The 14,385-nt window shown below is 35.7% G+C and overlaps 1 protein-coding gene across 4 annotated transcripts in view; it reads right to left on the bottom strand.

Moving 5' to 3' along the window:
• The window catches only part of RPS6KC1 (ribosomal protein S6 kinase C1), a 180,827-nt gene that overhangs the window by 134,225 nt on the left and 32,217 nt on the right, over window positions 1-14,385 (bottom strand). For all 4 annotated transcript variants that reach the window (XM_039230102.1, XM_039230101.1, XM_039230104.1 and 1 more), the window contains exon 4: window positions 10,685-10,800. In XM_039230102.1, the coding sequence (XP_039086033.1) occupies window positions 10,685-10,800 (116 nt within the window). The remainder of the gene's footprint in view (window positions 1-10,684; window positions 10,801-14,385) is intronic.

Consider the following 14,385-nt stretch of genomic DNA (forward strand, 5'->3'; position numbering starts at 1 on the left):
CTAAAGATTGTTACTCAGCATCCTTAGTGCTTGGTCATATTAATTAGTGATAAATGATGGGACTCCATTAGAAGTCATTTAATTTTACCAAAATAAACACTCATAGAACCCCAGTGATTCCAGAAGTACCTTAAATTTGAAAACTATTTAGACATAATATAAAACTAAACAAATATAAGATATTTGTATTAAATACATTTATTTAGTGTACTTAAATAGCACACATTTTTTAAACATTTATTTATTATTTTTGAGAGACAGAGAGAGACAGAGCACTAGCGGGACAGCGGCAGAGAGAGAGGGGCAGAGAGAGAGAGAAGCAGGCTCCAGGCTCCAAGCTGTCAGCACAGAGCCTGATGCAGTGCTTGAACCCCATGAGATCATGACCTGAGTTGAAGTCAGATGCTTAACAGACTGAGCCACCCAGGTACCCCAAAGCAAAATATTTTTAATAAAGGTAAAATGGTCCCTCTCAAATTATCAAACTTTACTTCCCAGAGTATTAAATGAACCGAAACCTTAAAAATTATTCCCTTTAAAAGCATGAATTTATACACTTTATTCTATTTATTAAAATATTCAAATCACAGTTTGTATCTGAAATTTTCTCCTAAAAAGAAGTCTCTATTACAGACTAAGCCATAAACCTAATCTTAAGAAAATCTGCAAGTATTCTGAGAATTTCACCAGACAAAGATCATTTTATTTACAATCTCAGTTTACAGAAAGTGCCTTTCAACCATTAACTACCTCTTCTACTACCAGAGATGTGGACTTTGTTACCTATCTATAAAATGGAAATATTATTTATAGCTCCATATGTTGTTAGGACTAAAAGATTTCATACATGTAAAGTGTTTAGAACAACATAAGCATTCATTTTTTGTTAATAATATTAGCTGATATAAGATGTTTATAAGATTAAATAAAAACAGAATACTAAAGAATACAAAAAAACTGTTTTAGCTCATAATCTTACAGAAATTTTATTTACTTCATTTAACAAACAATATTATACAAAATAAATAATACAGAATAAATCTTTAATTAAATAAAATAATAACTGTTGCATAGGAACTCGAGGAAAGTAGTAGAGAAATATGCCACAATTCTATTTTAATCTCTACATTAAATCTCTAGATTAACTGCTATTTTGATCTCTCGATCAAAAACATTAATCACTTGGTGTTCTTTACTATGCAGGAGAAAGAAATTTATTACTCAGCATCTCAAAGTTTTTGTTAATGAAATGTCGATCTAGGGGTGAAGGAGTTTTCAGGTATGATGGAATAAGTAGATCAGCAAGTGCTCTCCCCAAAAGACAATGCTATAACTGGAGAAAAATGTCAAAACAACCATCTGAGCGCTCTGGAAACTGACCAAAAGCATATAACAAATGAAGAAGTGGTTACCCATAAAAAAACACAAAACCACAGGTAAGAACTGTGGGAGTCTGTGGCATTCTAGCCTGGGGTTGCCCCTACCTTCTGTCCCAGCTGGGTTGCCATGGTAAGTATACAAGGGCAAGGCAAGCCTTGAAATTCAGCAGATTCACTTGCAGAGGAGGCGAGCATGATTTGGACTGCAGCACAGAAGTCCACCCTAGACAGCATTACCAGTGACAGTAGCGATCCCAGCGCCAGTGCATAGTGGCTCAGCAAGCGTGAGGTGGCAGCAAGCAAAGCACCAGCGTATTAGCCAGACATTCCACGGGGAGTTACAGAAAGTCCACAACCATAGGGGTTCTCGCCCATCCGGGAGAGACCTGAGAGGAATCAAGCTATCTGCAAATCCCCGGCAAACCACAATGGTGCCTGCACATTGTGGAAATGCAAAAGGTCTCAAAGGAAAGGAAAATCCAGGGCAAACTTAAAAACTGCTTGAACTCTGAACTCTATCAAGAAACATCAGCATATGGAAGAAGCATATAATGGAAGACAGTGTTTAAATACAAAGACCAATCACTGGCTGACCACTAAGCTATGCTGTTACAGGGCTAACCCCTGATTAGCCAGGTTTAAAAATACAATAAAAATTAAAAATTGAGTAGAGATATCAGCAGTCACACACTGCCCATTAAACAGATTCCACGGATTCAGTACGGACATTCTACTAAACATGCTAACAAAATAATGCTAACAACCCTCAGGGTAAAAATCAAAACTCAGATCTGCTATATTAACCAAAATTTCCAGTTTTCAACAAAAAAATTATGAGACATACAAAGATACAAGAAAGTGTGTGCTCCATACACGGGAGGAGTAGGGGAAGTAATCAGCAGGCATTAACTCTAAGGGGCAAAGAAATTGGACTTAGAAAGCCAAGACTTCGAAACCACTATTTATAAACAAGTTAAATAACTGAAGGAAGTCAAAGAATTTTTTTTATTTTTGAAGTGTTTATTTAGTTTTGAGAGAGAGACAGACAGGGCACGAGTGAGGGAGAGACACAAAGAGAGGAAGACACAGAATCCAAAGCAGGCTCCAGGCTCCAAGCTGTCAGCACAGAGCCTGACGCGGGGCTCGAACCCACAAACCATGTGATCATGACCTGAGTGAAACTCAGACACTCAACCAACTGAGCCACCCAGGCGACCCCGAAAGTCAAAGAATCTTTACAAGTATGATGTATATGGGCACCTGGGTGGCTCAGTTGGTTAAGCGTCCGACTTCAGCTCAGGTCAGGATCTCACGGTTCTTGGGTTTGAGCCCCATGTCAGGTTCTGTGCTGACAGCTAGCTCAGAGCCTGGAGCCTGTTTCAGATTCTGTATCTCTCTCTCTCTCTCTGACCCTCCCCTGCTCATGCTGTCTCTCTCTCTTTCTCTAAGAAAATAAATAAAATATTAAAAAAAAAAAGTATGATGTGTATGACTCATGAAAGCAAACGTAAACAAAATAAATTATAAAAAAGAACCAAAAGAACCATTATTCATATGAGCCAGAAATGTAGAGAATTTAAATGTCCATCAGCTGATCAACAGATAAACAAAATGTGGTATAGTCATACTTACCTAATGGAATATTACTTAGCCATAAAAAGGAATGAAGCCCTGATACATGCTGCAACATGGATGAAACTTGAAAACACTAAGCTATATGAGAGAAGCCAGATGCAAAAGGCTACTGTATGATTCTCTTCATGTGAAATGTTCAAAACAGGCAAATCCATCAAAACAAAAACAAAACAGATTAGTGGTTGCTAGAAGTTAGGGTGAGTGGGGAAGGAGGAGCAGGCACTAACCGGTCTAAGATTTCTTTATGGGGAAATGAAAATGTTCTGGAAATAAATAGTGATAATGGTGGCATAACTCAGTGGATATACTAAAAAAATCACTAAAATTTATACTTTAAAGTGGTGAATTTTATTTTATGTGAATCTCAATTTTAAAGAGAGAACCAGAGGGAAATCATAAATCAAAAGCCATAGGAACAAAATGCAATCAATTTGAGAAAGATGAATAATGAATGAACTTAAAGATCAACAGTTAACTACCCAATATGAAGATCATAGGGGGGAATAAAGATCTAATTAACAGTAAAGAGAACCAGAGAGCTATAAAGGTAATATTAAGCATATCAACTTACATGTTCTAGACATGAGACAGAAAAAAAAGCAGAGAAAAAAGCTGAAGAGATGAGAAAGAAACTTTCAAACTCTGATGAAAAATAATAATCTACAAATACAAGAAGATAAATTAAATCCCAAATAGGACAAACAGAAAGAGATCAACACTGTGAGTCACACTGTTGAAAAACAAAGGCTAAATTCTAAAAGCAGCAATAGAAAAAGACTTATATAACAGAATTTCTGTAAAATTAATTTCTGACTTCTCATAAAGAACAATGAAAACCAAAATGATAAATTCAAAATGCTAAAGGAAACACTGGTAATCAATAATTCTACATATCCAGAAAAACTCTTCTTTAAAAATGACGGGTAGGAATGCCCAGTTAGCTCAGTCAGTTAAGCATTCAACTTCAGCTCAGGTCATGATTTCACAGTTTGTGAGTTCAAGCCCCGCATCAGGCTCTGTACTGACGGCGTGGAGCTTGCTTTGGATCCTCTGTCTCCCTCTCTCTCTGCCCCTCCCCTGCTCGCACTCTCTCTCTCTCTCTCAAAAATAAATATATATTTTAAAAAATGAAGGGTAAACAAAAATATTTCCAAAGACTAAGAAGAATCTGTTTCTAGCAAACCCGCCTTACACATGCAAAAAGAGAAACTACAGTAAATCCTTCAAGCTCTGACAACATACAGTAATTCAAATCCACCTGAATAAAGAACACCAAAAAAAGAAAAATATGAGGGTAAATACAAATGACTATATAAATACATATTCTTCTCTTTTCTACTCCTAACTTCCTTAAAAGACATCAAACCATAAAACTATATTGTTGGGTGTATATTTGAGATATATCTATGATAATAATAACACAAAAAAGGAGGAATGAATAAAGCTTTATGGACCAAACTTTCCATATTTTACTAGAATTAATTTTAATCTCAAATAAATTGTCATAAATTAAAATGCATTATTTTAATCCCTAGAATAACCATTAAGAATATAACTTAGGAGCACCTGGGTAGCTCAATCAGTTAAGCATCCGACTTCAGCTCAGGTCATAATCTCACAGCTCATGAGTTCAAGCCCCATGTGGGGCTCTGTGCTGACAGCTTAGAACCTGGAGCCTGCTTTGGATTCTGTCTCCCTCTCTCTCTGCCCCTCCCCTGCTCACGCTCTGTTTCTCTCTCTCTCAAAAATAAATAAACATTAAAAAAAAGAATATAACTTAAAATAACATAAAAGAGGAACTTAAATGATACAATAAAAAATATCTAACACAGATGACACACAGAGAAGAAACAAAAGAACAAAAAGTATATGAGATCTATAACATATAGCAAAATGGTAGACAAAAATTCAATCATATCAATGATTACTTTAAATATAAAAGGACCAAATACACCAATCAACAATAGCAATTTTCAGACTGGATAAAAAAATAAAATCAAACTATATAGTGCATGTAAGAGATGCCCTTCAGATTCAATAACACAAATAGAATGAAAGCACAATAATGAAAAGAAAACGTTCCATGCCAAACATGACTGTTAGAGACCTAGAGTGGTCTCTATCGAGAGTGGTCTTTATATTAAAATCATACAAAATAGATGTAAATACTATGCAAGACAAAGCGGGACATTTCATTAGGGTAAAAACATCAACTTATCAGGAAAATATAACCACCTATACACACGCACATGTCAGTGGAAACCCAAAATAAATAAACATTAACAACTAAAAGGACAAGCAGAAAATTCAGGGATGCCTGGGTGACTCAGTCAGTTAGTGTCCGACTTCGGCTCAGGTCATGATCTCACGGTTCGTGGGTTCGAGTCCTGAGTCGGGCTCTGTGCTGACAGCTCACAGCCTGGAGCCTGCTTCGGATTCTGTGTCTCCTTCCTTCTCTGTGCCTCTCTCACTTGTGCTTTGTCTGTCTGTCTGTCTCTCTCTCTCTCTCTCTCAAAAATAAACAATCATTAAAAAAATTTTTTTTAAGAAAATTCAACAATAACTGGAGGCTTCATTATCTTACTCTCAATAATTGACAGAACTAGGCAGAAAACTAGCAAGGCAGATACAGAAGACTTGAAGATCACTAACAACTAACTTGAACTAAAATTTAAATAAAATTCCACCTGACAACAGAATACGCTTCCCTTTCAAGCACTAATGCAACATTCTCCTGTATGCTAAGAAATAAATCTGGCCTCAATAAATTTAAAACAATTGAAATCATACAACATGTGTTCTGACCACGACCACAAGAAAACAGAATCAGAAATCAACAATAAAAGAAACTTTAAAAATTAACAAATATTTGGAAATTAAAGAACATTTTTCTAAATAACCAGTGGCTCCGCAGAAAAATCACAGAAGAAATCAGAAAATGAATTAAACTGATTAAAAATCAAAACAAAGTGTAAAAGGTTATAGGATGAGGCTCAAGTAGTGCTAAAAGAAAAATTTATAGTTGTAAATACTCATGTTAGATAAGAAGAACCATCTCAAGTCAGTAACCTAAGCTTCCACTTTAAGGAATTAAAGAATTAGATAAAGAGCAAAGTAAATCCAAAGCAAGCAAAAGGAAAAAAACAAAGTTTAGAGTGGAAATCGATAAAATAAAATAGAAAAAACAAAGAGAAAGTAATGAAACCAAGTTGGTCTTTTGAAAAAATCAACAAATATCAAACTTTTAGACAGACTGACCAAGAAAAAAATACACCAGATACAAATTACCAAAATCATGAATGAAAGAGGGGACATCACTAACATACCCATAGAAATTAAAGGCATTATGGGGGAATACTATAAACAATTTATGCCAACAAATTACATAATTCAGATGAAAGTTCCTAGGAAGGGACAAGTTACCAAAGGTGATTCAAGTAGAAAGGGAGTATCTAAGAAGATATTCTCTTGTTAGACCTACAACAAGTAAATAAACTGAATTAAAATTTGAAATCTTCCCAGATCAATTGCAATACTAGGTATACACCTAAGAGAAATGAAAAGGTATGTCCACACAAAAAACTTATGTGCCAACATTCATTAATGGCATTATGCATAATAACCAAAAGGGAGGGACAACCCAAATGTGCATCAACTCATGAATGGATAAACAAAATGCAGCATATCCTATAGCTATGCAAAGGAATACTACATAGCCACCAAAAAGGAATAAAGTATTGGTACATGCTGCAACATGGATTAAATCTGTAAAACATTATGCAAAGTGAAAGAACTCAATTCTGCTCACAACAGCATCAAAAGAATAAAATGCTTAGAACAATTTTAACGAAAGAAGTGTCAGACTTATACACTGAAAATTGCAAAACACTGCTGAGACTAATTAAAGAACACCTAAATAAATGGAGTCATTTCATGTTCATGGGTTGGAAGGCAATGTTGTTAAGATAATATTTTTCCCCAAACTGAACTATAGATTTAATACAATTCCAACAAAAATTCCATCAGAATTTCTTGTTCATATGGACAAGCTAATGCTAAAATTTTTATGGAATTTCAAAGGATTCAAAATTACTACAATAATTCTGAAAAAGTATGAATAAAGTGAGACAACTTACACTATCTGATTTCAAAATTTGTTATAAAGCTACAATATTCAATACAGTACTGTTATAAGAACAGGCACGCAGATCAATAGAAGACATCAAAAGTCCAGAAATAAGCCATTACATTTAGTCAATTCTATTTTTAGCAACAATGCCGAACTAATTCAATGTGGAAAGGATGGCCTTTTCAACAAACAATGCTGAGACTATTAGATATTCATGTGCCAAAAGACTAATTTAGACTATTGCTTCACACAATATACAAAAGTAACTGAAAATGAATAAGAGACCTAAATGTAAGACTAAAATGTCTAGAAAAGAACACAGAAGAAAATCTGGACTTTGGGTTAATCTAAGAGTTCTTGGATATGACAAAAAAAAGAGAGCATGATTTAAAAAAAAGAAAAAAATGATAAATTATACTCCATCAAAATTAAAAACTTCTGTACTTCAAATGATACCATTAAGAAAATGGACAAGCCATAGATTGGGAGAAAATATGTGGAAAGCACCTATGTAATAAAGAACTTGTATCCAGTATATATTCAGAACACTCATAAGTCAATTAATAAGAAAACCCAACCAAAACTGGACAGATTTTAACAGATATTTCACCAAAGTATATGAATAAGTAGCACATCAAAACAAGCTCATCATTATTAGCCATTAGGAAATGGAAATAATACCACAGCGAAATACCACTGTACACATACTAGAACAGATACAAATTTAAAATTCATACAATACTAAGTGTTGGTGAAACTGAGTAAGAACCAGAGCCTTCGCACTTTGCTGGGGAATCTAAAACAGTACGGTCACTCTGGAGAACAGTTTGGCAGTTTCTTAAAAACAAAAACTTATCATAAGACCCAGCAAGTCCACTCTTCAGAATCTAGAGAAATAAAAACATAGATTTGTACACAAAGATTTGTTGCCAGCAATACTAGACAGAGACCCAAAAAACTGAAAACAAACCAAACGTCCATCAGTTTGTCAATGGATAAACAAAATGTGATATGATCTATATAACGGAATACTATTCGGCAACATAAAGAAATAGAATACTGATACATGATAGAATGTGGATAAAACTCAAAATGTTGTATGAAAACATTAAGTGATCTTTTATCACATATTGTGTGATTCCATGTAATTGAAATTGCCTGAAAAGGTAAATCTATAGTCAGAAAACAGGTAAGTAGTTACCCAGGGATGGGGCTGGGAAAAGAGATTGCCAGGAAAGGGGCACAGAGAAACTGTATGTATGCATTTATACCCATAAATACCCAGCAAAGATACATATGGAAAGGTACAGATGAAAAAATGTGGCAATATACTGTTAATTTTTTTAAGATGAGTAATGAGTAACAGAGGCTCATTATAGCACTTTACAGCACTCCTTCTACTCCTGTGTGTGTTTTAAAAAATCGTATCAATTGGCTATGTGGTCATCTGCAATGTGGTATCTACCATCAATGTTTTTCCACAAACACACATACAAAGAAAAAAACCAAAACCTACATATGTCATTATAGAACACCTTGTGACCTGGCTACCCAACAACCTCCGTTCGTATCTTCACCTGCAATCAGAACTAGAAAGCTAAAAGAGTCACCTACACAGGCTTCTCTGAAGCTAAGAACAGTCCTGTGACCCAGTTCTGGACTACTGGATATAAGAAGGTCTACCTCTAGGCAGAAGTTCTAGGAAAGCTTTTAAAAACTGGCATGCATTCATTCATTGGCCTCTTTCCTTTCACACCCCAAACCAGGAAGCTAAAGCTAAGGCTCTGGGGACATTATTGAGCTCTGTTACCAACCCGGCTCTATCTTCCTCATACAACTTCCTGCTGTAGTAGACAAACCTCCTTTTTGTTTAAGCTAATATGGTAAGCTTTTTTCATTGTTCAGACATTGATACTACTGTTGTGATAATTCTGCCCAGCAGACTACCTAAGGTACTTCTAAAACATTTTCTAAGAGTAGCTGTCTTCTTTCTCTTCTGTCTCTCACTGCACAAAGCCAAAAAGTAAGTATTATCTAGGAGCAGTTATAATCAGGAATTGCCAGATCCAAAGGAAACAGAATGAACAGGTCACTTTTATTTAAATTGTGAAAAGTCTAAGATCTGACTTATATATTCCTATGATTTTTTTTAACCCTTTGCATGCAATAATTTGCAGGACTGCTTTTCACAATTTCTATAAAGCCATTTCCTTCTTGCTTAATAATGCTGCCTTTTTCTATAAGAATAGGCTCCTTGCAACAAGGATAGGGTTGTAACCAAGAACAACAAAGGGCAAATATTGTACCAATTTGATTTGGCCTTTTATCCTAAAGATCTGCAGTATACCATAAGCAAAGTCACATTCATCATCTTGGCCTACTTCACACAATAATGAAAAATTAAGCAACAAAGTCAATCACTAGAAATCTACTGTTTCTATAAACTTTTCTATTAATATTTCTATTTCTAAGTCATGAGTCTGTAATATTTTTTAAAAGATCAACTTTCTTCAGTAAATTAAAATAGGAAAAATAAAATAAAATAAAAAATATTTTCTTTTGGTAGATCCACTGACATCAGGAAACTTAAAAATCCCACTATTTATATACCTCACTGGCTATATGTTCTAACAAACTGCATTTATACAAATAAACTGCATTTATACAAAGAAGGAAAAAAACAAGTTTGGCATAATCACTTAGATTTTTTCTAGAAGTCTAAAGGCAATAGGAAAATTGTGGTCATTAAAGACACTGATATCAACTGACAACTTGCACAAGTTCAATGTAAAATAAATTAGAAAACTATTTTCAAAATGATAAAGAACTCATGGGATGCCCAGGTGGCTGGCTCTGTGCTGTTAGCTCACAGCCCGAAACCTGCTTCAGATTCTGTGTCTCCTCTTCTCTCTGCCCCTCCTCGCTCACATTCTCATTCTCTCTCTCCTCTCTGTCTCTCTCAAAAATAAATATTTAAAAATTTTTAATTAAAATGATACAGAACTCAGAATGAAAATCTTATATTTCAAGAAACTGAAAATACTAATATCCAATGATTCTGGTAACATAATTTGTACTAGCCTACTTCTCTAGAATTGTATAGTGACCATTTTTGCTCTATCTCTAACACAATGTAGTACAATTATAACAAATTGAATATGAACTTATACTGGTTTCTATCCCAAAGAGTCTATCACTGAAAGACACCTCAAAAAGTAAAGGAAGCAACTGGAATTTCACGATTCTTAAATTTTTTAAATGTATTTCAATTACGATAAAGTGAATGGGATAATCTCTAAGCCCTTTGAACCAATTTTTTAAAACCTATGAATCAAAATTCTTATACATTTCTACACTAAAATCAGAAGATATGCCAGAGACATTTTTGTTTAGCTACTAACTTCTATTTATTTCAATGAGTAATTATATTCAACAGTAAGTGACATTGTATTAAAAAAAAAAACTTGAATCCTGCCTTTCTACAAATTAGAAAACAAAAATATTTAATAAAGTACAAAATATTTCAGAAAGACTATCAAACCTTGAAAAAATCTTCAAGCTGTTTACTGTTATAAAGAGCAGGGATATTAGCGGAGAACTGTAGCAAATCTTCAGCACACTGTCTTCTCTCTTCAATAACGGTTTCATCAAATCGTCCTAGAATGAAATAAGAATCAAGACTTAAGGAAGGAAGGATGAAACACCCGTTTGTGAGAGTTTACATTCAAAGATCAGAAAGAAGCAACAGGCTTATCGCTGCCTTACTACACAATCTTCTAAAGTCAAGGCGGCATAATTGGAGCGGTACTCTCACCAAGAAAGAAAATGTTTCTCATAAAACAAGAGGCAGAGGTGTCAAGTGATAAATCAGTGGTGCAGCCATAATCGAAGGCCTGTCGATGTAAGAAACTTAACATTTAAGAAGCTGGTGATTTGAAACTCAAGTTGAAAAGAGAATTATAAAGAACTGAAATGGTGTTCCACAGTAATTTAATACTGTAATTACTCATATGATTTTCCCTTTTCCCACTCTTTTTGATTTATAAAGGCTCTGAAGAGAAGAAATTATGAGAACATCTGTATATCAGTGGGGTCAAAAACCTCAGCTTGAAGCAAAAAGCTTTTAAGCCAAACTCCACGTGTGCTGCTGTCAGGGTACATGACAGCAGGCTTATGGGAAGAAAGACAGTACTCACAGCACCAGTGAGCTGATTTACAAGGTGATCGAAAGGTGGTTTTCATAGAAATTTTTTAATGCTACATGCAATTTGAATGCTGATAAGACATTTTAAAATATGATCATTTACTACTACTATTAGATCAGATTACTGGCTGGCATTTGTCACAGGCCATATATCATACTGATTGCAATACAGACTTAAAAAATACAAAATCAAAAGAGGAGCATCATCACATTTTAAGTGGCTCTGCAAAATGTTAACCGAAAACTGAGGCACAAAGAGATTCTTTGTTATATAAACCAAGACAAGAATCTGAAACTAAACCACTAAATACCCTCAATACAATGTGTCACATGCTTATGGCAAAGTGTCTACTTCATGAAAACTAACCGAAATGGTTTTAGAGTTAGACCTGGGTATAAACTCTAGCTCTATCACTCACTAGCTATAATACCTTAGATAATTTCATTTGTAAAATGGAGAATATGAACAATGTACTTAAGACTTCCAGTTCCACAGCAGGCACATAGCTAGCACTTGATAAATTAATCATGATGCCTCTGAATGTTCAAGTATCATCACAGTGTCTTGCATACAGAGCATGGTAATTAACTCATACTTGACTGTATCAGTGAATGGTGGAAATTTAGAAAAATTTTCAGAAAGAACTGTCTTTTAACAGTGGAACATTCTATCCTAGAAAATAGTCATTTTTCATTAATAAAATATCTTAACAGTGGTCCATACATAAACTGTTCAGCTTAATGGATGAGTTCCAAAGACAGCAATCCTACAAAATTCTACTCATGTGTCCACAGGTACATCTTCCTAGGGAACGACTCTGAAACTTTTATCAGTATCAACAAAGAGCCAGTAAAGGTTAATAGGCAAGTGGCACTCAATTAGAAGATCTCTAACATTCAGTACACTGCTTTATGTATACTATATAACAGGGTTGCCACTGTTGTACTGCCAGCCAGCACCTGTTCTTACCTTCTTCCTTAGTAAAATAATCCCCAATTTCTAACAGCAGACATGGCAGCCCCCACCCCTCGCCCCCAAAAAACCACTACATTCCCAGCTCGCCTTACAATTACCTGTGGACATGGACTAAGTTCTGGCCAACAAGATAAAATGCTGGGAGCCACACTGGCCTCGCTGGATGACAGTCACAGCGAGGAAATGGTAGCGTATGCACAGCTCCTGCCATGAGAAATGAAAACTGGTATCTCCTCCTGCTATTACTGGCTCATGTTGGAAATGAGCCTGCTCGTATTAACCAGGCCTCACAATATTCCAGATCAGGCCTATATTCCCCACACAGATTGCTCATAAGGAAAGGCATGTCCCTGCCTTTTCCGAAGATTTCAGATGAAAACATTGTGGATGATTGTTAAAAGGCTCTTCCTAAGGGCCTTGCAGATCCAAGACTTACATAATAAAGGCGGCTTGAGTCTAGCCCTGAGACAAAGAGCCTAATTTAGAGTAAGGGCAGACATCCCCCACCCAATTGTTTCTGCTTGGAGCACTAGTCGCCCCCCCCCCCCCAAGGCATTTGTTATCAAGTATTTGGAGTGACTTATTCTGGCCTTGAATATGCTGATTGTTCCCTGTGGAGGAACCTATTGAGGAACTTCTTATTTTGTGATTATGAGAGCAAAGGTGTTTCCTGAAAGATGTTTGACCCCTGCTCACTGAGAAGTAACTTCACCCTTTTATGCTAAAAACATTGTCTGATATGCTAAAGATACCTTCTTCCCCATAGGATAAGCATCTAAATCACCTATTTCACTATTGATAAAGGCTATGCGGGAGTCTTCTACAAATCTATGTTCTGGGAAATTCTTACATATCAAAGAAGTTTGTTATCAGAAATCATCGTCTAAGGCAAATGCCACTTCTGTGCCATCCCCCAAACACTTATAAAATTGAGCCCCAGTCAGAACGGAGATGCCTGCCTGGTGACCAGAAAGACCCTCGGGCCTCTCTCACCCCTCCCTCGCTGACACCGTCCATCCTTCAGGGACCCCTGGACCCCAGCCCAAGCCGGTCTCCGACAATAAGACTTACATTGTGGCTTTCTAAAAATCTCTATTTAAGAGAGAGCCTCTTCTTTTTCCTTGTACCTTTCTAGGAAGGACTGTGACATGGGTAAAATGACTGAGCAACAAGGCAGGAGCTGGGATTCCTGACCATTGTAGAGTTGCCGTGCCTAAAGCTATTTTCGAATCTCACACCATGAGAAAGGAATTAACCTCTGTCTGGTTTTAAGTTTTGTCATACGAAACCAAACCTAACATATTACACAAAATCTATGTTTCTATTAGTCCCCATGTCATATGCAACAATTCAAATAAACTCAATTCTCCCAATGAAAATCTAAAATGATGTGCTAGGGGGTGCCTGGGTGGCTCAGTGGGCTAAGTGTCCAGCATCGGCTCAGGTCATGATCTCAGGGTTCGTGGGTCCGAGCCCAGCTTCTGGCTCTGTGCTGACAGGTCAGAGCCTGGAGCCTGCTTCCGATTCTGTATCTCCCTCTCTCTCTGCCCCTCCCTGGCTCGTGCTCTATTTCTGTCTCTCAAAAATAAATAAATGTTTAAAAAAATGTTTAAATGATGTGGTAGCTTATCTATCAATAATATTATCTGGAAACAAACTTCCAAGAGCCCTAACCGATAAAGCAAATTTTCTGGCCTGCAAACAATCTAGGTTATTCAGTCTTGGGAAAAATCTACTGGCCAAACAGGTTAAAATAACAGTTAAATATCCATTATTCCTTCTCTTGTCTAAATAAGAAACTAAGAATACACTGGTACTTATGATTAAAATCCAGTATGTTTAATCTTTAAACAGAAAAGTTAATTCCACTGCCTGTGAATATTTTGTGAACATCTGTAATCTTAAAAAAATTGAGAAAAATCACAAAAAAATCATATTCTGTTTCAACCCACAAGACCACCTGATATTATCTTTAAGTGCATTAAGTACTTGTTGAGAAATTTTAATAAAAAACTCACTACTTTTTAGTAACACCCTAAAAAAATTATTTAGTAGCTAAAAC

This window comes from Hyaena hyaena, unplaced genomic scaffold, assembly GCF_003009895.1.
Source record: "Hyaena hyaena isolate Hyena2069 unplaced genomic scaffold, ASM300989v1 scaffold_43, whole genome shotgun sequence".
NCBI classification, from domain to species: domain Eukaryota; kingdom Metazoa; phylum Chordata; class Mammalia; order Carnivora; family Hyaenidae; genus Hyaena; species Hyaena hyaena.